Genomic DNA, 25717 nt, shown 5'->3' with positions numbered 1-25717 from the left:
GTCTAGAGACAAATGATCAAAATCAATGTTAGCTGAGAAAGACTACGATCAGAAATCAATACAAAAAATTGTATATATCTCAGAAAAAATAGAACATGAATATTTAAAAAGATGTCATTTAAAATAGCATAAATTATCAAATACCTAGTTTATTAGTCAGCAAAGGGATACTGATGCAAAGTACCATAAATTTGTGGTTTTTGTAAAGGGTATTTATTTGGGGTAGAAGCTTACAGTTACAAGGCCCTAAAGAGTCCAGCTCAAGGTACCATAAGAGGTACTTTCTTACCCAGAGTCATTTGCTACATCTTGAAACAAGATGGCGGGCGATGTCTGCGAGAGTTCAGCCTTCCTTCTTCCTCTTAAGGCTCTATGGTCCCAGCTTCTTCCCATCTCAGCTGTAGGCTCCAAAGGGCTCAGCTCTCGGGGCTAATCAGCTGCTCTGTTCTCTTCAGCTGTAAACGCTCAGGCTCGTGTATTTTCCTGGGGCCTCTGCTGGGTCTATGGGGCTGTCTCACTTCCTCTGTGGTCTTCTTCTCTGTGTATCTACTTGAGTGACTGTCCCTTTATATAGTTCACAAAGGGGGCAGGGACTCAAACTGAGTTGCCTAATGACGTGGTTGAATCAAAGCTCTAATCTTGATTTAATAAAGTCAAAGTGAAACCTCTGAATTTTTTTTAGATTTATTTATTTATTTCTCTCCCAGCCTCCCTTGTTTTTTGTGCTTACTGTCTGCTCTCTGCATCCATTCACTGTGTGTTCTTCTGTCTTTTTTTTTTTAAAGATTTATTTATTTATTTAATTCCCCCCTCCCCCGGTTGTCTGTTCTCTGTGTCTATTTGCTGCATCTTGTTTCTTTGTCCGCTTCTGTTGTTGTCAGCGGCAGGGGAAGTATGGGCGGCACCATTCCTGGGCAGGCTGCACTTTCTTTCGCGCTGGGCGGCTCTCCTTATGGGCACACTCCTTGCGCGTGGGGCTCCCCTACGTGGGGGACACCCCTGCGTGGCATGGCACTCCTTGCACGCATCAGCACTGCGCATGGGCCTGCTCCACACGGGTCAAGGAGGCCCGGGGTTTGAACCGCGGACCTCCCATGTGGTAGACGGACGCCCTAACCACTGAGCCAAGTCCGTTTGCTCTTCTGTGTCTTTTTGTCTTCTCTTTAGGCAGCACCAGGAATCAATCCTGGGACCCTCTGGAGTGGGAGAGAGGTGCTCAATCTTTTGCGCCTCAGCTCCTTGGTCTGCTGCATCTCAGACTGTCTCTCCTTTGTGTCTCTTTTTGTTGCATCATCGTGCTGTACCAGCTTTCTGCACACTCTCCATGAAAGCCAGGACTCCTGCACGGGTCAGCACTCTGCATGGGCCAGCTCACCACACAGGCCAGCTTGCCTTCACCAGGAGGCCCCAGGAATCGAATCCTAGACTTGAGTCCTATCACTTGAACCATATCCACTTTCCAAAACCACTGAGCTTAATACAATCAAAGGGGTATCACGCCCAGAGGAACAGTCAAGTTTATAAACATAATCAATTTCTCTTTTTGGAACTCATAGATAATCTCAAACTGCCACACTCTACCTACTGAATTCCAAAAAGACATTACAATATTTTAAAAACCTTAAATCCTTTCAGTTAGCAATGCTATCTACAAAATCATATCACAATCAGTTTATGGAAATACAGTGTGTCTTGGGGCAAAGTCCTATCTGGCTCTAGACCTCTGAAACTTACAAAACAATTTATCTGCTTCCAACACACAAATGGACAGAAAATGGATAAATATTTGCATTATCCTAAGGATAAACTGGGAGGGAAACAAGAGTCATGGGTCCCCTACAATTCCATAAAGCTGCAGGACATACTTCATTATGTTTCAAAGTCTGAGAGTCATCCTCAAGACAATAGTTTCTTCTCATCCTCGGGGGCCTCGTGGGCACCCTTTCCACAGGCTTGCCCAATGGACATCTTCTTGGTTCTACCCTCATCAAGTGTCTTGGTGGTGACTGAGCTCCAGTCCTCACACTCCAAGAACACTGGGGGTGATGGCCGCACTTTGCCCAATCTCTGGGGTAGTCTCAACCCCCTTAGTAGAGCAAGGTGAAAGAAACATTTCTCCTAATCTCGGGCATACAGACCCAACCCTCTCAGAACAGTGAGTTGGAGACCTGGCCTTCCCTAAACTATGGGGGACAGGCCCACCCCTCTCAGACTTATGGGGTGTTGACCTCGCTCTCCCCAACCCTTGGGGAATGTGCTCCACACTCTGTAGCAAAACTTTCCCCAAACAGTGGGCTGGAACATCCACTCTCTTTAGCTGTCAGGGCAAACTCACCCTCTCCGTACTCATGGGTGAGGTTCCTCTCTTGGCCCAAGGAAATGTCTTAATTCCAGATCTCAGCTTCTATGGGTTTCCTCTTAAAGCTGTTTTCCCTTCCATCTTTCCCCTCCATGTCCCTTTTAGTCCAGGCTAGCAGTGGTTTTGTTCATACAGCTCTCTCAAAAAGTTTGTTGGTTTAGTATGCAGGAAGCAGCAGTCCAAGCCATCAGACAGTAAGACTTTCCATGAGTCTTTCCTAGATAACTGCATTTTCAATTCTGACTTAGAAACTCCAAGTTTAGTTAATTCCTCAAATGGGGCGCTATCATCTGGGAACTTGATTTCCAGAGGCTTGGAATTTCCAGAATTGGTTACTATTTTCTTTGTGCCCAACAATTCAGTTATCAGCTTATCTCTTTTCTCTAGCATTTTGCTATAAGCCGCAAGGAGAAGCCAGCCTGCATTTTCCACATTTAGTCTGGCAATCTCCTGGGCTAAATATCCAAGCTCATAGTTTTCAAATTCTGTCTTCCATACAACATCAGGAATCAATCTTGCTAATTTCTCTGCAACTTTTAAAACACAGATCACCTTTCCTCCAGTTTCCAATAATAGTTTTATCATTTACTTCTAAAACCTCATCAAAAGACTCTTTAGTGGGAAGCGGATGGGTCTCAATTGATAGACTATCCACCTACCATATAGGAAGTCCAGGGTTCGATACCCAGGGCCTCATGGCCTGTGTGGTGAGCTGGCCCAAGTGCAGTGCAGCAACACACAAGGAGTGCTGTGCCACGCAGGGGCACCCCTGCATAGAGGTGCCCCATGCAAAAGGAGTGCGGCCCCACAAGGAGAGCCACCCTGTGTGAAAAAAGTGCAGCCCACCCAGGAGTGGCACCACACACACACAGAGCAGATGCAGCAAGATGGCACAACAAAAAGAGACACAGATTCCCAGTGTCACTGACAAGAATTCAAGGAGACGCAGAAGAACACACAGCAAATGGACAGAGAGAGCAGATAATGGGGGCGGGGAGGGGGAAAGGGCAGGGGAGGGAAGAGAAATAAATAAAAATAAACCTTAAAAAAAACCCAAGTCTCTTCCGTGTCCATATTCCTACCAACAGTCTCTTCAAAGCACTCTAGGCATTTTCTATCAGTCATCTCACAATTCCTCCAAAAATACCCTTTACCCATTTATAAAACCATTCCAGTATTTTCATAATTACAAAAGCACCACCACTTCTCGGTACCAAATTCGGTATTAGTCAGGCAAAGGGGTGCTGGTGCAAAATACAAGAAATCTGTGGTTTTTATAAAGGGTAGCAGCTTAGTTACCAGGCCCTAAAGTGTCTAACTCAAGGTACCATAAGAGGTACTTTCTCACCCAAAGTCATCTGTCACGTGTTAAAGCAAGATGGCGGGCGACGTCTGCGAGGGTTCAGCCTTCCTTCTTCCTATTAAGGCTCCGTGGCCCCAGCTTCTTCCCATCTCAGCTGTAGGCTCCATAGGGTTCGGCTCTGGGGCTCCTCACCTGCTCTCTTCTCTTCAGCTGCAAACTCTCAGGCTCGTGTATTTTCCTGGGGCCTCTGCTGGGTCTATGGAGCTGTCTCTCTTCCTCTGTGTTCTTCTCTGTGCACCTACTTGAGTGACTGTCCCTTTATATGGTCCACAAAGGGGGCAGGGACTCAAACTGGGTTGCCCTAATGACGTGGTTGAAGCAAAGCTCTAATCTTGATTTAATAAAGTCAAAGTGAAACCTCTGAATTTAATATCATCAAAGGGGTATCACACCCAGAGGAACAGACCAGCTTACAAACATAACCGATATCTCTTTTTTGGGATTCATAAATAATATCAAATTACCACACCTAGGAATAAATCTAACAAAGGATATGCAATATCTTTACAAACAAAACCATACAACATTACAGAGGGACCTTATAGCCCTATATAAATGAAGAAATACACCATATTCTTCGGGGTGTAGAGGATTCAACATTGTAAATAGGACAGTTCCTCTCCAATTAATCTATAGGTGCAATGCAATCTCTGCCCCATCCCACACCTAAAAAAATCCAGGATACTCTCTTAGAAGAAAATGACAAGTTGACTCCAAACTTCATAGGGAAATAACAGGGGCCAAGGGTAATGCAGACCTCCAAGAAGAAAAACAAGCGGGAAACTTGACACTACCTTGTATCAAGACCTATCACAACTTTTATTAACTAAAGCAGTGTGACACTGGCATAAGGATATATGGATAGATCAAAGGAGCAGAAGAAAGAGTTCAGAAACAGATTCATGCAAATACAAATTCTTAATTGTGCAAAGGTGATGTTGAAAAATAGTGGGGGAAAGAACCTTTTTTTTTTTTTGGCTGTTGTTGTTAAATAAATGGTTCTGAGAAGTGATGTGAAAAAGAAATAGAATTAACTTCTACCTCACAGCATACACAGAAATTTATTCCAGTTATGGTAGAGTTCTGAATGTGAAAGGTAATACAATCATACTTTTAGAAGATAATATAGGAAAATATCTTCATCACCCAAGGAAAAGGCAAAAATTTTAAAACCAGAATGCAGTAATCCTAAAAGAAAAAAAATAGAAATGCAATCACATTTGTTTCATCCTAAATCCTTAAGCACAATAGTTTTTGTATCACAAGTAACAAACAATGGCTTCCTTTCCAGAATATATAAAGAACTCCTTTAAATCAACAAGAAAAAGACATAATGCAACAGAAAAATGCACAAACATTTTGATCAGGTATAGACCCTTCCCCAAAGAGTCTATTCAATTGCTGGTTAACTGATGAAAAGATGCTCAATCTCATTTATTATCTTGGAATGCAAATTAAAACTAAAATGAAGTATCATACCTACAAGAATGGCTAAAATTTAAAACACCAAAAATAGCAATCTCTGGAAAGGATTTAGAACAAAGGGAAATTTAATAAATTGTTGGTAGACAGTAAATTGATAAAAGCACTTGGAAGGGAGCAGATGTTACGCAAGTGGTTGAGAGCCTGCATCTCATGTATGAGGTTCTGGGTTCAAACCCCAGTACCTCCAAAAAAAAGAAGCTCTTTGGAGAGGCTTGGCATTATCCACAAAATTGGAGATGTGCATTTCTTGTGACTTGGCGGTCACACGCCCAAGTGCGTGAAGAAAGGGCACAGCAGGTCTGGCCTCTCAGTCCTTGCCTGTCTCTCTGGAAGTCGGGAGCTGTGCCTGACACTTGGCCCAGCCCTGGGAGTGTGGCACGGAGAATGGGACCTGCCAAACCAGCTGGCCAGCACCGCCTCGTGCGAGCGTCGACACCGACGGTGCGATGGCCTCACCGCTGGCACCCTGAGTTTCGGTTACCGCAGCTAGCGCATAGCAGGATGTGCCTTCATGCCCAGCTCTCCCGACAACCTCACACCCAGATTAATGCCAACCTCCCCCTAAAGATACCCGTGTCCTGGGCCCCAGAGCCTGCGACGACATCACCTCCCGTGTAAGAGGGCCTCTGCAGATGTGATGGAGTTAAGGATCTTGAGATGGGGAGATGATTCTGGATTATGGGGCAGATCCCACGAAATCACCAGGCAGGAGAGTCAAGTGTTTGAGACGGCGACGTGATGCTGGGGGCAGAGGTGGGCGTGAGGCATGGCCAGAAGCCAAGGAATGTGGCAGCCTCTAGACGCTGGAGAAGGCAGGGAAACAGGCTTTCCCCAGAGCCTCCAGAAGGAGCGCCACCCTCCCACCCGTGTCGTACTTCTGACCTCCCGAAACGGGAGATTAGAAAGGTAAGGTCTCTAAGTTTGTGGAACGTCTTACAGCAGCAATAGAATATTGCCCTTGCAGACCCGCAGGCTTCCTGCAACAGACACCCTGTCCCGAGAGCGCAGTGCTGGAGATGCACGTGTACCCCGGCGGCCCCGGCAGGGGGAAGATGTGAAAGCTGCACCCAGCCTCTCTGGGCTCTGACCGACACGTTTCCTTCCTGCTGCTTCGCTCGGCTTCACTGTTCTCATAGCCTCAGCCATGAACACAGCCTGTCATCGAGGCTGACGGGTCCTTACAGCCATTCACTGAACCCGAGGATGGTCGTGGAGCTCCAAAGCAACACCCGACCAACATGTAAGCACATGTGTACCGGGAGACACGGATAGGAGTAGGCAAAGCGCAATTGCCCAGCACGGCCCTAACTGGAAACGACACAAATGTCCTTTAAGAGGAGAATGGACAAATAAACTGTCGTAGAGGCACGTAATACAGTGGTACAAAGCAATGCAAACAACTGCCATAGCTATATCCAACATCAAGGATAAATCTCAGAAATATAATTTTGAGCAAAAGAAGTCAGATACTAAAGAGTATATGGTTCACAATCACATTTACATAAAGTCCCCAATAGACAAAATTAAATAACAGTGCTTTGCAGTACATACTTAGGTAGTAAAACTATCAAGAAAAGCAAGGAAATGATGGCCAAAAAAGATAGAACGGAGGTTACTCTGGGGTGGGAAGGAAGGAGGGAATCATAGAGTGGAGGGAAGGCTTGTAGAGTGATGGTGACAGTCTACCCATTAACCTGAATAGTTCGCTGTATTATATTCACTGCAAAGCAACGAGTTTATTCACTGCAGCGTTATGTGTAAGACCAGGAGAGCTGTAACTTTACAAGCTTCCACCACCGGCTGGTTTAAGAGCCTCTGATCCACTGATGGCATGGAGTCCTGTGCCCCAAATGAAGGAAGCAGGGTCATCTCCATGGATATAAAGTCATCTCTACTCTGCTGTTAAGTGAAAAACCACAGCGCAGAACTGTATCGTTTCCCTTTTATGTAAAAAAGGATTCACACATATGCACATGGATTCTTTATAATGCACATACATAGGTACGTATTAATACATATTACGAATATATTACCTGAGTTAGTTTAGTTATGCCACAAAAATAAACAATGAAGGGATAAATCAGGAACTAATAAGAAATTAATGGAGATTGGGACAGGGATTCGGGGAGGACAGACTGGAGGCATTAAAAAATATTTCTGTGAGTATACTAATTTTGGACACATAATGTTGATTTTGAGCCAGCAATGTATTTCACATTCAAAACTTCTATAAAATAAAGAATAAAATGTTAAATATAAAAAACAGAACTCTAATATTGGAAACAAACTGAAATAAATCCATTTGTACATCAAATACGTAACAAGAAACCATAGGAAAATAATTATTTCATGTGACTTGAATGACAGTACCCTGACTATACACCCATATTGGGTATTTTTAAGACAAAAAGAACTGCAAAAAAATCTTAAACTGCACTTAGTAGTTTTATTGTTAGTAGTTATATTGGTATTATAATTTGAAGGCAAACTCTAATGGCGTTAGGAACCAAGATATTTCATTTACCTATGAGGAAAGACTTTCCACAACAGGTATGTGTTAAAAATATAAAAGCAATGCACTTAAAGGGGATGCTAAACCTGAATTGGAAATACCAATAAAATTCATGGCTTGAAAATAACCTTATTTTCCAGTTTTTGTCACTGAAAGGTATTAGAAGGAATGACACCCTGTGGCTATAAAGCACACCTGGTGTCCACATCTAGGCTTCTTAACAACATGCCCACACTAACAGGAATATTTCTTTACAGAAATGGCTGATTTCAGGTCTGGACAAAGAAAGACTAAGGTGAGCTTAGTTGTCCTATAAATCAAGTACTCAAAACGTAATGGGGCTTATTCAAGAAGAAACAGATAACTCGAGTAGTCCTGCATGTATTAGAGAAATTGAATTTTTAGTTGAAAGCCTTCTCACACATAAAACTCTAGGCCCAGATGACTTTACTGAAGAATTATATGAAATATTTAAGGAAGAAATAATACCAGTTCTACACAAACTTTTTCAGGATTCTGAAGAAGTGGAGCACAGTCCAACTCATTGTATGAGGCCAGTATTACCCTGATATCAAACCCAGAGAAAAAATTATAAGAAAACTATAGACCAACATCCCTTATGAGCAAGGATGCAAAAAACCCTTAAAAATTTTAGCAAAAAATATATAATGACCAAGAGGAGTTTGTCTTCAGAATGCAAGGTTGGTTTAAATTTAAAAATCAATGTAATTTACCTTATTCTCAGACATACATATGTAAAATCACCTCAAGGAATGCAGAGAAAGCATCTGACAAATCCTGTCATCCATTGCAGATAAAAACTCTCAACAACCTCAAAATAGAAGATAACTGCCTCAACCTAAGAAAGGGCATCTCTGAAAAATCTAGCTAATATCACCCTTCATGGTACAAGATAGAATATTTTTTCTCTATGATAAGGTAAAAGGCAACAATGTCTGCTCATCATTTCTACACAACTTTGTAATGGAAGTTCTTGTCAGAGCAATTAGGCAAGAAAAAGAAATTAACAGCATGCAGATCAGAAAGAATGTGCTAAAACTGATTTTTTCATATATGCCATGATCACCTATGTAGAAAATCCAATGGAATCTACAAAATAGCTACTTGAACTAAGAAGTAACTTTAGCAAAATTGCAGGATACAAGATCATTATACAAAAATCAATTAAATTTCTGTAGGCCAGCTGTGAATGATAGGAAATTGAAATTTCAAAAATACAATTTACAATAACATCAAAATATGACATATTTAGGGTTAAATATGACAAACGATTTGTATAACCTGTACACTAAAAACTACTAAACACTGCTGAGAGAAATTAAAGATGACTTAAATAAATGGAGAGATATACTATGTTTATTGATCAGAAGTCTCAATATTGGGGAGCGGATGTAGCTTAAGCAGTTGGGTGCCTGCCTCCCATTATGGGAGGTCCCAGGTTGGTTCCCAGTACCTCCTAAAGACAACAAGCAGATGCAACAAGCAGACACAACAAGCTGGCACAATGAGCAGGGAACAGGTGTGGTTCAAGCAGTTGAGTATCTGCCTCCCACATGGGAGGTCCTGAGTTTGGTTCCTGGTGCCTCCTAAAGAAGATAAGCAGACATAAGGAGCAAACATAGAGAGCAGACAATGAGCAGATAGACGAGGGAGCCATCTCAGACGGGGGGAGGAAAAAAAAGAAGACTCAGTATTTTTAAGACAGTTAAGACATCAATTTTCCCAAATAGATCTAAAGATTCAACGCACTCCCAATCAAAATCCCAGCTGGCTCTTTTTTGTAAAAATTGATAAGCTGATTTAAAAATTCATATGGAAATGAAAAAGGTCTAGAATAGCCCAAGTAATTTTGAAAAAGAATAAAACTGGGTAACTTATATTTCTGAACTTCAAGACTTACAAGATTACAGTTATCATGACAATGTGTCTAGTGTAAAGACAAAATAGAGAATCCAGAATTAGATACACACATATACGATCAATTATTTCCACCAGTGGAGCAAAGGCAATTCAGGGGAGAGAAGTAATCTTTTGAACAAATGGCGTTGGAACAATTAGATAGCCATATTTTAAAAATGATTTTGATCCATAGCTCATACCACATAAAAAGTGAACTCAAAGTGGATCATATTGTATTCAATAAAACATAAACCTAAAGCTGGAAAACTTCTAGAAGAAAACGCAGGAGAAAATCTTGTCACGTTGATCAGGAAAAGAGTTCTTCAATACAAGTGCCCAAAAAATGATCCATAAAATAATAAAACATCAATAAGCTGGACTCATCAGAATTAAGAGCTTCTTCTCTTTGATAAACACTGTTAAGAAATGGAAAAGACAGCCTCACAAGGAGATAAGAGTTGAAAAATCACGTATTTGATAAAGGAAGCTTATACAGAATATACAAAGAAACTGCAAAGTCAGGAAGAAATCAAACAACCCAATAAAAAAAGGACAAAAGGTCTGAACAGACATTTTACCAAAGATATACATATGGCAACTAAACAAATGAGAAGCTGCTCAACATCATGAGTCATTAGGAAATGCAAAATAAAACCTCAGTCACATACTACTATATACCAAACATGATATCTAACATTAGAAAGACTGACCATGCAAGTCTGGTGGTGGGGCAGCTCAAGTTCTCATACTCTGCTGATAGGAATGTAAAATGGTATGACCACTCTGGAAAAGTTTTGCAGTTTCTTAAAATGTTAAACATGGGAAGCGGATGTGGCTCAAGCAGTTGGGCGCCCGCCTACCACATGAGAGGTCCGAGGTTCAGTCCCCAGTGCCTCCTAAACAAGATGAGCAAAACAGTGAGCTGAAGTGATGGGCCGGCTTGGCAAGTTGATGCAACAAAGAGACACAATGAGGAAACACAATGAGAGGTACAACAAGTAGGAGTGGAGTTGGCTCAAGCCATTGGGCGCCTCCCTCCCACATGGAAGGTCCCGGGCTCCTGGTGCTTCCTAAAAAAAAGATGAGCACACAACAAACAGCACAGAGGGCAGGCGGGGGGGGGGGGGGGGGGGGGAGAAATAAATACAGAAAGTAAGTCTTTTAAAAAAAAAAAGGCAAACACACCTACCATATGACCCAGCCATTCCACCCCCTGGACATTTACCCCCCCAAAAAAGAAAGAATATGTCCATGTCCACGGAGGCTCTGTTTGAAATAGCCACAAACTGGAAACAGCCCTCAATCAAGAGATGAGCAGATAAACAAACTGGAGCACAAAGGGATCAATAAAAAAGAATGGATATTGACACACATGACAGCTTAGGAGAAAATCAAAATTACAGTGAGTGAAAGAAGTCAAAGAATAGTTTCACATATATAAAATTCTAGAAAACACAAACCAATCTATAGTAATGAGGGCCTGGCACACTCATGATGCCAGTGGGAGGGTAATTTGGTCCCAGGCAATGACTTTAATATTTTGGGTGGAAATTATTTGTAAGGTAGATGAAGGCATTTAATTGCAAGCCCAGCTTTGGATCAGCGGGTGTCAGGAGAGATTCCCATTCCTTGTTAGGGACCGCCCACATTCTCTCCCATTTATATTTATTATTGAATTGCGAGGCGGCCCTAAGCACCTGGATGTATTCGGGCTGTCGTGAATGAAACTGGCTGAACAGGAAGTGTGGGTGGCAAAAATGAGGGAACCCCCCTTTAATCCAGGGGAGCGGGGATCATCAAACCAAATGGAAGAAAAACTGCCAGCTGAATTGTGGTGTTTCTACGGCTTTGAAGGGCTACACAACAAACTTACAGAGAAATACAAAAGATAAACAAAGTGAGGTTCGATCCCACTGCTGTCAAATGAAATGGGAACGCAGCTGACCTTGGAGACACATAAGATCACAGGAGGCCACTGACCCTCCGCCGTAACGAGCAAAGGGCGGCCTACTCGGTTCCACGCGACCCCAGGCCCTTGGCCCGCGCTGAAGGGCGGACACTTTTCTCCTGTGGGCAGCCCGCCACCTGTGGAGCCCCAGAGGATGCGAAAGAATCCAAGAGAACGCTTCCTAGAGACGGATACTCACAGCTCGTCCTCAAAGCAGATTTTGGCGCTCTTGTCTCTTCCACCCCTGCTCAGGAGCCGGTAGGCATAGGTGTCGGGGGGACAGGGTGCCCAGTGGTCACATTTTGGTCTTTTGGGGACTGGGGCTGTGACAAACGAGAATATAAGTTAGCGTCACACGGTAACTGGCCAGTGGTCCCCGCCGCTTGCCCACCAACGCCGGCTGTTTTATTCTGGCAGCCACAGCAGTGCCTTCCACTGGTGTGTGAGCGGGAAATGGGGGGGGGGCACCGCCAGTCTTCAAGAGGGGCCCTGAAAATCCCTCGAAAGAGATGGAGTCACTTTAATCTGATTTTGTTTTAAAATAACAAATACAGGAGGGGGGTGCTGAGGAGGCGTGAGGCTTTCCAAAGGGCGGGGAACTGACCGCCTTCCCTGGCTCCTGGGGTGGGGTCTCAGAGTGCTGGGGACAAAGACAGTGACCCAGAGCACTTCTACAGCTGCAGCCCTGGCAGCCCCACCCTCACTGCCCACCACTCTGACCCACTCCCGTCACTGGCGCACAAGGGACTGAGCTGTACAGCCGCGGAGTCCCCCGAGGTCAGCACTGCGGAGTCAGCCCTGGCGTATCAGTGAGCCCAAGGGGTGCCGATGAAAAGTACTGGAAACCTGTTGGCTTTTATAAACGTATTTATTGGGGGTAGAAGCTTACAGTCACGAGGCAATAAAGCGTATGATACTTCCCTCACCAAAGTCTGTTGCCACGTCTGCAGGTTCAGCCTTCCTCTTCCTCTTAAGGCTCTGTGGTCCCAGCTCCTGCCAATCTCAGCCCTAGGCTGGGGTAAGTCTTGTCTCTCTCCGTGGGCTCAGCTGCTCTGCTCTCTCCACAAGGCCAGTTGTAAACTATCAGGCATGTGGTTCCTCTCTCTTCCGGGGCTTCTGCCGTGTCTGCTGGAGCCTTCTCTCTTTGCCCGTGTATCTGCTTCTCCGGGTATTTTCTTCCTGGGGCTCCAGCATTAAAACTCCACAACTGTCTCCTCTGTCATGTTGCTTTCTCTGAGTCCCCACGCACCAGGGGGTTGGTGACGAAACACCCTACTGCCAATCCAAGCCTTAATTATAAATTAATCAGGTAAGAGTGAAACCTCTGAATTCAATACAATCTAATATACCCAGAGGAACAGGCCAATTTACAAACATCTTTCAATATTTTTGGAATTCATAAATAAAACCAAACTACGACACCCAGACACCTCCACCTCCCACCAAAGCTCCGTGCATCTTCCCGTGCTGGGCATTGCCCTTCCATCGCCATGCCACACGCAGGTCACAGGTCTAACTGTCTGCTGTCACCCACACAGCTGCCAGAGGTTCCGACTCAAATCCCAAGGTCCAGGGAAAAATTCAGCAGCCCCCACCCCTTAGGTCTGACCAGTGCCTGGCTCGCTAAAGGATCATTGCATTTCTCCAATTTAGTACACACAAGTAGCAAGTACAGCCGGCCAAGAAGGAAACATAAGTAAGATAAGATTTCACAACCAGGGCAAACAGCGTCCCTCCTGCAGATACGGTGGGAGCAACTCGGGGTGCAGAGAAGTAGCAGAACATCCGAGCTGCTGCTGGGGCTGCGGTGAAGCTGACCCAGGCCCGTCCTCGGTAGCCAGGGGGAGAGAATTTCATTCCTGGGGTCGTTGTCACCAGTAAGACATGGCTGCCTCCTTCACCTCTTCACTTGATTTCTAATCTCAGCTTCCAGCCCACCCAGCACTGCCCAGCTCCACCTGTATTACTTCATTTTCTTAGCGCTTTTCACACTCTAAGACTGTAAGTTTACTTTAACTTTTTTTTTCCTCCACAACAAGGATAGGAATTTGTCTGTTCCCACCCTCCCACGCAGCCCTTTGTATCCCTAGCACAGCTCACAGAGCTGCTCTGTAAATAACTGTTGAACTCAGGAATGAAAACCTGGACCTTCGCTACTGCAGAACCCTGCACATACAGGAGCAGACAGACAGACAACTGAAGAGAAACCGGGCCTGCCCTCAGTGTAAAAGCCACCAAGGGACCATGATTTATATATTCCAAAAGCACACTACAGTGACTCGTTCAATTGACCAATTTTATTCCTATCAACTCCACTTTATTTTAGTGAGAGATGGCCATGGGATTTTATCTGTCCTTATTTAATTTCTGCCAGAAAAAAAAGAAGGGAAAAATGTTTGCCAGTAGGAAGACAGGGGAAAAAAACCTCACCTATTTCCACAGTCAGGGATCTTCGTTTTACCTTTTGGTATATTTCCTTCCAGACTTTTCCTATGTGTGCAGAGGGTATCGGCAAAGTGGAAAGCATAGGTCAAATTTATTACTTGGATTTTGAAGTAATATACTCAATATGCTTTTTTCTCAACATCTGGACACTTTTTTTAGGTGATACACCTTTAGAGCAAGGGTCCAACTGTTAATATGAAAAAGTATAATACATTTAATATTTCCCCAGTGTATCCAGACATTTTAGACACTTCCCCTGGGTTTTATTTTTTTCAATTTAATACTTGGACCCATTATATTAGATTTAGAAGTCCTTCACCTAAAAACATATTGAACGTATTATCTGAATTATACCTAAGATACTATTCAAAAATATAAGCGGCCTATTTCCCAAGCTTGCAACCATCTTGTGCATGCACACACACACTCAGAGAGAAGTAGTGTTAAAAGGGGTCACACGGGAAACGGAATTTGGTCCAGTGGTTAGGGCGTCCATCTACCATACGGCAGGTCCGCGGTTCAAACCCCGGGCCTCCTTGACCCGTGTGGAGCTGGCGATGCGCAGTGCTGATGCACACAAGGAGTGCCGTGCCACGCAGGGGTGTCCCCCGGGTAGGGGACCCCACGTGCAAGGAGTGCGCCCCATAAGGAGAGCCGCCCAGCGCGAAAGAAAGTGCAGCCTGCCCAGGGATGGCGCCGCCCACACTTCCCGTGCTGCTGACGACAACAGAAGCGGACAAAGAAACAAGACACAGCAAATAGACACCAAGAACAGACAACCAGGGGAGGGGGGGGGCAATTAAATAAATAAATAAATCTTTAAAAATAAATAAATAAATAAATAAATAAAAGGGGTCACACGTCATCTTCCGCGAACCTGCACACCCCTTTAACATGCATCTCAGTTTCCTGCAGCCGCCCTAGCAAAGCACAACGAACTGGGGGTATTCATTGCATTTGGCGACGATGTAAGTCTTTCTTTAATCATTCTAAATAAGACCTCACTTTTATAGCCTCACCCAAAAGCAAAGCAAAGCCAAGCCAAGCAAAACAAAAAGCAAGCCTCCTGTTTCCTGACCAGGAGCCTGGCTGTTATTTTTCCTACGAGGCAAATCACATGTTCTGGTCAGTAAGGACCAAAGGCAATACAGAAAAGGAGAGAGAAGCTAAATATAAATTAGAAATTACACCTTAAGTAATAGGGAAGAAGAAGGGAAGAGGGCAAAGAGTATTTCCTTATAAAAATGCCTTGAAAGCTTCATAAAATGAGCATTTTCAGGGTATACCTAAGGGTTCTGCCTGTAAACTTACAAGTTTTGACCTTAAAAATATTTTTCATTGTAAAATTAGAGGAAGGGAGCGAATGGTTTCCTGGTCACGTTTTTTTCCGATTCGTTAAACTTATAAATAAGTAAAAGCCCTGGGCCCTGGGAGGCTCCCTCCCCCCGGCCTTGCACACTCGTCCTCACCCTTCTTTGGCTCTGACACGCAGTCATCCTGAGCCCCAAGTCTTGATTTCAAAGAGCACCCAGGCCCCTGGCCAGGTCCCAGGACAGAGCCCCGGGCAGGCTGCAGATTCCAAAGCCAGAGTGGAGGGAGGAAGGGAGCAGGGCTGGGGTTCTAGGGAGATGAACCCCAACTTTATCCTAAGGCGCATCTCTTGAAAGATGAAGGAGGCAAAGCAGGGAGGAGCGGCCGGGAGCTGGGGTCCTTGCCTGCCGCTGCCCGTCAGGAACAGTGGGCTCAGGAGGCGCGGCCAGCCGGGACTTCGGAACGGGGTGACTGGTTGAGGCGAGCCAACGCAGCCCCCCAAGGGCTCCGCCGCCCAGCACAGCCACCCTCTCACCCCAGCAGACTCACGCACAGGCCTCGGGGGTGACTCCCACCGCTGTCACCCATGGGGGTGCTGGAGGGACCCTCTCCCCCCCACCCCTCCTCTCCAGCCATCCCACACGGCCACCAGCTCCCCTGGGTGCTGGGGATGGGCGGGCAGTGGGTGAGGAGCCCCTGCCTTGCTGGGAGAAAGTGCTGTGCTCGGAAGCTCTGCAGAGTGTGTATGTTGTTTCCTGTGGATGGGTGCCGGTGCACTTTCTAGAAGGGAGCCCTCAATTCCCACCAGTTCTCCAAGGACCACAGGGTGCTTGAGACAACAGGGGAGGTGGGACATGACACAGAGATGGGATATATATTTTTTCTCCACGCCTGGTTTGGGTAGCCTGCAGGGCATTTTTCTTTTTTAATAATATTTTATTTTATTTCTGCGCATGCCCCTTCCTTGCCCCCGTTCCCTCTGTTGTCTGTTCTCTGTGTCTATTCGCTGTGTCTTCTGTATCTGCTTGTATTCTCATTAAGCAGCTCCGGGAACCGATCCTGGGACCTTCCGGCGTGGGAGAGAGGCGATTACTCTCTTGTGCCACCTCAACTCCCTGTTCTGCAACATCTTCTTCTCTCTCCTCTGTGTCTCTTGTTGGGTCATCTTGCTGCACCAGCTCTCTGCGTCGGCCAGCACTCCTGCGTGGGGCAGCTTTCCCGCAATGGGTAGCATTCCCACACAGGGCAGCACTCCTGCGCAGGGAGACATTCCCACGTGGGCAGGCACTCTGCGTGGGTCAGCTCTGCACATGTGCCAGCTTGCCCTCACCAGGAGGCCCTGGGCATGGAACCCTGGACCTCCTATATGGTAGACGGGAGCCCAATTGGTTGAGCCACATGTTTCCCTCTTTTTTTTTTTCTAATGGTCAGGGGCTCTTAGTCTTCCCTCCCTTTTCTGGAAGCACAAAATGCCCATGTGAATGGAGATGGCAGTGTACTCCTCGGGCAGGTGGGGGTGTGGAGTAGTAAGACACCGTCTGAGCAGAAAGGTCTGTCGTGGGTTGAACCGGGCAACCCTCCCCCCAAAACGCGAATATCCTCATCCCCAGGACCCGAGAGTGGGACCGTGGTTGGACGTGGAGCCACAGCCCACGGCAGTGGTTACAGTAAGACGAGAGCAGGACTTTCTTTGGACGTGGAGCCACTGCAGAGGGCAGCGGTTATGGTGGATGAGGGCAGATGGGAAAGGGTGGGCCCTGGCTCCAGTATGACCCGTGTCCTTAAAAGAAGGGGAAATTCAGACACAGGCCCAGGCTGACCAGAGGAGACACTGCATGCAGATGGAGATGAGAGGAGGTCATGGGGTGACAGTGGCTGAGAGTGAAGAGGCTGCCCCAAGTCCAGGAATGCTGAGACGGCTGGCCACCGCCAGAAGCCAGGAGAGTCATGGACTGGACCCTTCCTGGGATGGGCTGAAGCTGTACGGACCCCATAAGAGTACGCTCTTAAGGGTAATCCATTCCTGTGGGTATGGAACCAGTGAAACTAGGTTTTGGAGAGGAGGATCTTAACTGAAGATGTGACCCACCTCAATCAGGACAGGTCTTAATCCTCTTACTAGAGTCCTTTCTAAGAGAATGAAATTCAGACAGAGAGAGAAAGCCACAGAAGCAGGAAGCTGGAAGCAACAAAACCCAGAAGAGAAGGGAGAGACCAGCAGACACCGCCATGTGCCTTGCCATGTGGCAGAGCCAAGGATCGCCAGCAACCAGTCTTCAGCAAGAAGGCATCGTCTTGATGATGCCTTGGTTTGGACATTTTCACAGCCTCACAACTGTAAGCCTGTAAGCTGGTGGATCCCCATGGGGCAGACTGATGGAACTATCTTCCTTGCAGTTGCGGACTCTGTTCCTTGGGAGGGGCATTGTCCATCATCATCACCTTGTGAGTTGTCCTGGATGAGTCCAATCAACTGGAGAGTAGGTGTTACAACTCTGCTAAGATTCAGGGCCCAAAAATTTGGACAGACCAAAGATTTAAGTCTCTTGGACATACAACTATTAAGTATAGTACTAACTATAGGTCCAAATAGAAGAGGCAGAAGAGTCATGTGTAGGGAAACCACAAGTGAGTCCAACTTTGTCACAACAAGGAGCATAAATTTCAAGTAAGACCCACTGGCAAGGTGTCAAACTCCTGAGCTGTCTGCCTACCTACAGTGTCTGGATGTCTCTAGAGCTTTCAGGAGCCCCACTGTTTGAGGCACTATTCACTGTGGCAGTCAATGAGATCCTGCTGAGACATGCATAAGCATAACATCTGGAATGATGTCCCGATGCACTTTGAAATCTCTTAGCTAAAAACACTCATTTGTATTTACCATTTCCCCCTTATGGTCAAGGTCTTTTTCCAGGTGCATTGCTGGTTGGCACTTGGTAATAATCCCTTGGTGCCAGGGAGGCTCATCCCCAAGAGTCATGTCCCACACTAGTGGTGAGGGAAGGTAGTGCATTTATATGCTGAGTATGGCTTAGAAAGATGCCACATTTAAGTAACAAGGAAGCCTTCAGGAGGTAACCCTTAGGCAATATATAATATTAGGCTAAGTTTCAATTTCAAAAAGAACAGGTTCATTAGTACAATCATCAATGTCAAGGGCCTGTCAATGGTGTGTCCTCCTTCACTAGGTGCCATCTCTGAACTTGGAGAATTCTTGCTGTTCCATTAGAGAATGTAGAACTCCCCAGAATAGGAATTCAAAATTCTTTTGATTATTGTGTGGATCTCCACCCACCATGACAATGCCCATGAACACTTGAATACATTCATAAGCCTTAGAGGTTTGCCCCAGATGAACCCCCTCCCATACATCCCCCCCATCACTGACATCCCACACCAATGATCCTCCTCTGCCATAGTTGTGACCCTTCTGCCTTCCAAAACCTCTCCAAAGATGAAGCCAAGAAAATACCCAAATAAAAATAATAAAATGAAATGATAGTTTTGTTTTAAAAGTAACATAAAATACAAAAATTTTAAAAAAATTTTTAGGCATTATGTCTTTCATCACTGTAACATCTGTTGTCTAGTATGTACAGACATTTTCTTCCATATATTCTTCCAGTGTCTTTTTTTCATTTTACCTTCTTTACATTACAGGAAAGTCACATAGAGAATATAGGGCTTTTCCATATACCCAATGCCCTCCCCCATTAATAACATTTTACATACAGATAGTACAATTGTCAGAATGTACAAATATTGAAGCATGGTCAATGGTTTACATTATTATTTACATTTTGGACCATACACTTTTATAAATTTTGATGAAATTTTAAATGGCCTGTAGCCATTATTGCAAGATCATGCAGAACAATTTCAATGCCCCCAAAATGTCCTATGTTCCATCTATTCTATTCTTCCCTCCTCCTCCCTTTGGGACCTATGGAAACCACTAAGTTTCACTTTTTGAAGAATAAGATTCATAGATATTTGCAATAATATTGAGGGCTTGGCATATTAGTCTGTTTGTTTTTATTAGGCACAACCTATGTTCTTGAGAGACTCCTGCCCCTCTATTTGAGAACACAGCATAATTACCCAGGATGGGAGTTCAGTATTTTTCCTGTTTATTGTGTCGGTATCCACATACTGATATAACACACTATGACAAGATGAACACTTACATATTCCATAAGAGCCTGGCTGAGATGGACCGTGTCCTGTATGCCCCAACACCCATATCCAACACCCTACACCAGTAATCCTCCCCTGCTATATCTGTCAAAAGAACATTCCCAACATTGTAGTTTTAACTGCAGACCTGCAAATCCCCAGAGTTCACCTGTTCCTTCCCCCAACCCATTCCCCAGTTTCATGGACAGTCCAACCCAACCCCTGCACACACTACCCTCCTCCTAGACCAGCACCACCAAACCCAGTGGTATCACTGTACCATTGTCACATCCATCCACTGCACAACTACACCCTTCCACCTTACCATAGATTTTTCCCATATGGGCATTGGTTCACAACCCTCTATTTCCTTTCTGTTCCATAAACCTATCTTCCAGACTCTACCTCTGTGAGTCTGCTCAATTTGCTTAATTCATATTGGTGAGGTCACGTAGTATTTGTCCTTCAGTGCTCGGCTTACTTCACTTAACATAAGGCCTTCAAGATTCATCCAATGTTGTCCCATGTGCTAATACTGCATTCCTTCTATAGCTGAGTAATACTCCATTGCTTATCCATTCATCTGTTGATGGACATTTGGGTTGCTTTCAACTTTTGGCAATAGTGAATAATGCGTTATGAACATTGGTGTGCATATATGTCTGTGCATTTATCTGCTTTCAATTCTTCTGGATATATGCCCAGCAGTGGGATTGTTGGGTCATATAGCAGTTCTATGTTAGCTTCCTGAGGAACCATTAAATTGTCTTCCATAATGGTTGCACCATTCTACATTCCTACCAACAGTGGATAAGGGTTCCCATTCCTCCACATCCTCTCCAACACTTGTAGTTCTCTGCTGTTTTAACAGCTGCCAGTCTAATGGGTGTAAGATGATATCTCATTATAGTTTTAATTTGCATTTCTCTAATAGCTAGTAATGCTGAGCATCTTCTCATGTGCTTTTTAGCCATTTGTATTTCTTTGGAGAAGTGTCTATTCACATCACTTGCCCATTTTTAAAATGGGTTGTCTGTCTTTTTATTTTCAAGGTGTAGGATTTCTTTATATATGCTGGATATTAGGCCCTTATTGGATAGATGTTTATGAAATATTTTCTTCCATTGAGTAGGCTGCCTTTTCACTTTCTTGACTAACTCCTTAGAAGTGCAAAAGTTTTTGATTTTGAGGAGGCCCCATTTATCTATTTTTTCTTTTGTTGCTCATGCTTTAGGGGGAAAGTTTAGGAAATCACTTCCTACTACCAGATCTTATAGATGCTTCCCTACATTATCTTCCAGGAGATTTATGGTCTTGGCTCTTATATTTAGACCTTTGATACATCTTGAATTAATTTTTGTATAGGGCAAGAGATAGCAATCCTCTTCCATTCTTTTAGATATGGATATCCAGTTCTTCAAGCACCATTTTTTGAAGATGCCATTCTTTCCCAGTTGAGTGGGCTTGGTGGCCTTGTTGAATAACAATTGACTATATATGCGAGGATCTATATCAGTACTCTCAGTTTTATTCCATTGGTCAGTGTATCTATCCTTGTGCCAATTCCATGCAGGTTGACCACTGTTTTGTAGTATGTTTGAAGTCAGGTAGCATGATTCTTCCAATTTCATTTTTCTATTTCAATATGTCTTTGGCTATTCAGGGCCCCTTGCCCTTCCAAATAAATTTCATACTTAACTTTTCCAATTCAGTAAAATATGCTGTGATAGTTTTTATTGGAATTGCATTAAATCTGTAAATCAGTTTGGGTAGGCTAGACATCTTAATGATGTTTAATCTTCCTATATGAACAGGGGATATTTCCCCATTTATTTAAGTCTTCTTTAACGATTTCCTTTAACAATGCTGTGTATTTTTCTGCATACAAGTCCATCTTTAGTTAAGTTTATTCCTAGGGTACTTGATTCTTTTATTATTGTTGCTATTGTAAATGGAATTTTTTTCTTAATTTCCTCCTTGGATTGTTCATTATTGGCTACGATTTTTGCCAAATGATCTTATATTCTGCCACTTTACTGAACTCGTTTATAAGTTCTAGAAGCTTCGTTGTAGATTTCTCAGGGCTTTATATGTATAGGATCATGTCATCTGAAAATAATGAAATTTTTACTTCTTCCTTTCCAATTTGGATGCCTTTTATAACTTTTTCTTGCCTAAGTGCTCAATCAAGTACTTCTAACACAATGTTAAATAAGAGCAGTGACAGTGGGCATCCTTGTCTTGTTCCAGATCTTAGAGGGAAAGCTGTGAGCATTTCACCATGCTAAATTCTAGGAATCTGTCCATTTCCTCTAAGTTATTCATCTTGTTGGCATACAATTTTTCAAAGTATCCTCTTATGACATCTTTTTTTTCTGTGGGGTCAATGGTGATATCCCCTTTGTCATTTCTTGTTTTATATTTACATCTTCTCTCTTTTTTTTCTTTGTCAGTCTAGCCAAGGGTTTGTGAATTTTATTAATCTTCTCAAAGAACCAGCTTTTGGTTTTGTTAATTTTTTCCAGTGTTTTCTTATTTTCAATTTCATTTATCTCTGCTCTAATCTTTGTTTTTTCCTCCTTTCTACTTGTTGGGATTAGTTTGCTGTTCTTTTTCTAATTCTTCCAGGTGTGTAATTAGGTCTTTGATTTTAGCTCTTTCTTCTTTTTTAATCTAGACATTTATGGCTACAAACTTCCCCCGCACCACTGCTTTTGCTGCATCCCATAGGTTTTGATATATTGTGCATAATTTTCCCTCATTTCAAGGCAGGATAACTTGTCTCTGACAGCTTAGGACCTACTGCCCCTGGCTGGTAACACCAGTCCCCCGGACATGGGCTGCCTCCTGCCAGGAACTCCACACTTTCAGAAACTATTCCCTTATTGAGGAAAGTCAGGCTCATTTTCTTATCCTAACAGATGACTAATAGTTTATATTACAATAGCTACTTAAAAAGAAAACAAAAACAAACAGACTAGTTTTGGAAACATTGTGATGAACAAGAACCTAACTGCCACCCTCATAGAATCATGAGGTCTCCAATCACGCGCAGTGGCATTTAGTTGATTTACTGTAACAGCATGAACGTGATGACTGAGGCTCTGACTGGAGAGAGGGAAGAAGAGGGTTTACAAAATTTATATCCCAATCCAACAAAGATCCCAAGATTTAAAAGAAACCTCAGCGCTCACCTAATTGGAGTTTGATCAAATTTGGCTGTGCATCAAGCCAAGCGTAAAACAAACTAAGCTAAACCAGTATGGGTTTGTGGACCCCACCTTAGAACTTGTGTGGGATCTAGTAATCTATCTTTCTTAAATGCTTCCTGATTTGGGAACTATGATCTCCTTAGCCACCCCCCCCCTTTTTTTTAAATTCATTTTTAAAAAATATTACATTCAAAAAATATAAAGTCCCATTCAACCCCACCACCCCCACCCCCCACTCCCCCCACAGCAACACTCTCTCCCATCATCATGACACATCCATTGCATTTGTAAGTACATCTCTGGGCATCGCTGCGCCTCATGGTCAATGGTCCACATCAGAGCCCATACTCTCCCACGTTCCATCCAGTGGGCCCTGGGCAGATCTACAATGTCCCGTAATTGTCCGTGAAGCACCACCCAGGACAACTCCAAGTCCCGAAAACGCCTCCACATCTCATCTCTTCCTCCCATTCCCCACACCCAGCAGCCACCATGGACACGTTTCCCACACCAATGCCACATTTTCTCTGTGGACATTGGATTGGTCGTGTCCATTGCACATCTATGTCAAGAGGAGGCTTAGATTCCACATGGATACTGGATGCAATCCTCCTGCTTTCAGTTGTAGGCACTCTAGGCTCCATGGTGTAGTGGTTGACCTTCTTCACCTCCATGTTAGCTGAGTGGGGTAAGTCCAATAAATCAGAGTGTAGGAGTTGAAGTCTGTTGAGGTTCAGGACGTGGCTATCATTCCTTAGCCCTTTTAAGTGAGGTTTCAGAGACCCACTTGTGGTGGGTTGAAATAACGTATCCCAACGAAGACCTGTTCTTTTTTTTTCAAAAGATTTATTTATTTCTCCCCACCCCCCAGTTGTCTGTTCTCTGTGTCTATTTTGCTGTGTGTTCTTGTTTTTTTGTCCTCTTCTGTTGTTGTCAGCAGCATGGGAATCTGTGTTTCTTTTTGTTGCTTGCTCATCTTTTTGTCATCTTGCTGCGTCAGCTCTCCGTGTGTGTGGTGCCATTCCTGGGCAGGCTGCACTTTCATCATGCTGGCTGGCTCTCCTTACAATACACACTCCTTGCACGTGGGGCTCCCCTATGCAGGGGACACCCCCACGTGGCACCGCACTCCTTGCACCCATCAGCACAGTACTTGGGCCAGCTTCACACAGGTCAAGGAGGCCCAGGGTTTGAACCACGGACCTCCCATGTGGTAGACAGACGCCTTATCCACTGGGCCAAGTCTGCTTCCCAAGACCTCTTCTTAATCTCAATCCATATCCCTGTGGGCGTGAACCCACTGTGAAGAGGACGGTGTGAAGACCATTGTTGGGTAAGGTATGGCCGAAATGATTCAGGGTGGCCTTGATTCGTGTAACTGAAGTCCTTTGAAAGCAGAAGAAATCGGATGCAGTGAGGCAGAGGAGCCAGGAGCCAGAAAGACCACACAGGGTGAGAGACGGCCATGTGACAGGAGGCAGAGATGCCAGCCACGGACCCCATGGACTGTGACAAGCCAGGGCCAGAATGCTGCAGACTTCAGGGAGAGAGAGCTGCCTTGCCACGGCCTCGATGTTGAACTTCTAGCCTTCAACATCACGAGACAACAAAGGTTTGTTTAAAACAACCCATTGTGCTGTATTTGTCAGAGCAACTCGGCAAACCGCGCCACCACTCGAAGCCAAAGGAAATCTTAAATGAACGAGGTATGACCTTGCCCACGTATGCAAGGCAAACAAAAATGATGTCTATCAATTTGCATGCTGAAAGCACTGCAGAAGCTTCAAATCACCTCATTGTTCTCTCCGAGATACAAGTACAGCCCAGAAACAGGAAAGGGCAGAAGGCATCCAAAGGAGGTGCTGAGTGGTGGGGGGACGGTTTAGATGACAAGAGCTGGTTTCCTTGTTATCGATGGCAATTATTTATTAGGTGCCTCTGAGTGCAGGGAACATAGTGGGGCCAAGGTAGAAAGACTCTGAGGTCTCCAAAGGGCATTGGGTGAGTGGGTAGCCGTTTGCAGACAGAGTAGGAGTTTGACATTACGTGGATGCAGCATACCCTGTCATGCTTGTGAGACCTCTGGGTGACAGAGTGGCATTATTCCTTATATATGAGGCAGGGCACTGAAATGAATACCACGCAATTCAGTTAAGAGCATAATACTGGGCTTCCACTGTGTGCATATAGTCACATTAGGGATTTAACTGTGCTCCTGAAAGGATTCACTGAAATCTAAAGACTCTAACACTGGCCCTCAGCGCCCGCGCAGGTGACCTTCTTTGGAAATGGGGTCTTCACAAAAGTAATCATGTGAAGCTGAGGTCATGCTGGAGTGGGTGGCCCTCCTCCAAGGCCTCGAGGAGGAGACAGATGCACACGGAGGAAGGCCATGTGACGACGGAGGCAGAGGCTGGCGAGCTGCGTCGAAGTCAAGGAACACCCAGGACAGTCTCCACCAGACGCTGGGGAGGGGCCGGGGACGGCACTTAATTACAGCTCTGGGACACCTGCCAACACCTGGATTTCAGACTTCTGGCCGCCAGACCTGTGAGAGAATGCATTTCCGGGGTTTGAAGTCCCTCCGTTTGTGGCCCTCTGTTACAGCGCTCTAGGAAGCCGAGACAAGTCGCATTTCAGAGGACAGGAGTCGCAGAAGGCAGAATTTGTTCTGGAACTGGAAATGGCCACCCCCTACAGTGCTCCTTCACTTTCAGATAAGGACCGACTCGTTGATGCTAACAGTTAGTTACCGGTAGAATTAGGGTTAAAAATTAGTTTTCTCGACTTGCCCTTCAGTGTTCTCTCAACAACAGCTATGTAACATTTATTTATTATTTTTATCTTGGTTCACAGTATAGGCAGGTGCTAAACTAGCCCATCTGTTTGGCTTAGTTCTTTCTTATAGATATTCTAGGAAAATGATTTGGATGGCCTTTTATCTGAAGTACTGAAAAACAAATGCAACAGGGCTCTCTAGTTACCC

General features: G+C 44.5%; 1 protein-coding gene across 5 annotated transcripts in view; it reads right to left on the bottom strand.

Annotated features, from left to right (window-relative positions):
- Window positions 1–25717, bottom strand: part of BACE2 (beta-secretase 2) — a 221883-nt gene that overhangs the window by 22987 nt on the left and 173179 nt on the right. For all 5 annotated transcript variants that reach the window (XM_071214980.1, XM_071214981.1, XM_071214982.1 and 2 more), the window contains exon 10: window positions 11787–11910. In XM_071214980.1, coding sequence (XP_071071081.1) covers window positions 11787–11910 — 124 coding nt within the window. The remainder of the gene's footprint in view (window positions 1–11786; window positions 11911–25717) is intronic.

This window comes from Dasypus novemcinctus, chromosome 4 (genome assembly GCF_030445035.2).
Source record: "Dasypus novemcinctus isolate mDasNov1 chromosome 4, mDasNov1.1.hap2, whole genome shotgun sequence".
NCBI classification, from domain to species: domain Eukaryota; kingdom Metazoa; phylum Chordata; class Mammalia; order Cingulata; family Dasypodidae; genus Dasypus; species Dasypus novemcinctus.
Note: the sequence above shows the minus strand (reverse complement) of the source record. Positions and strands in the feature narration are given on the sequence as shown.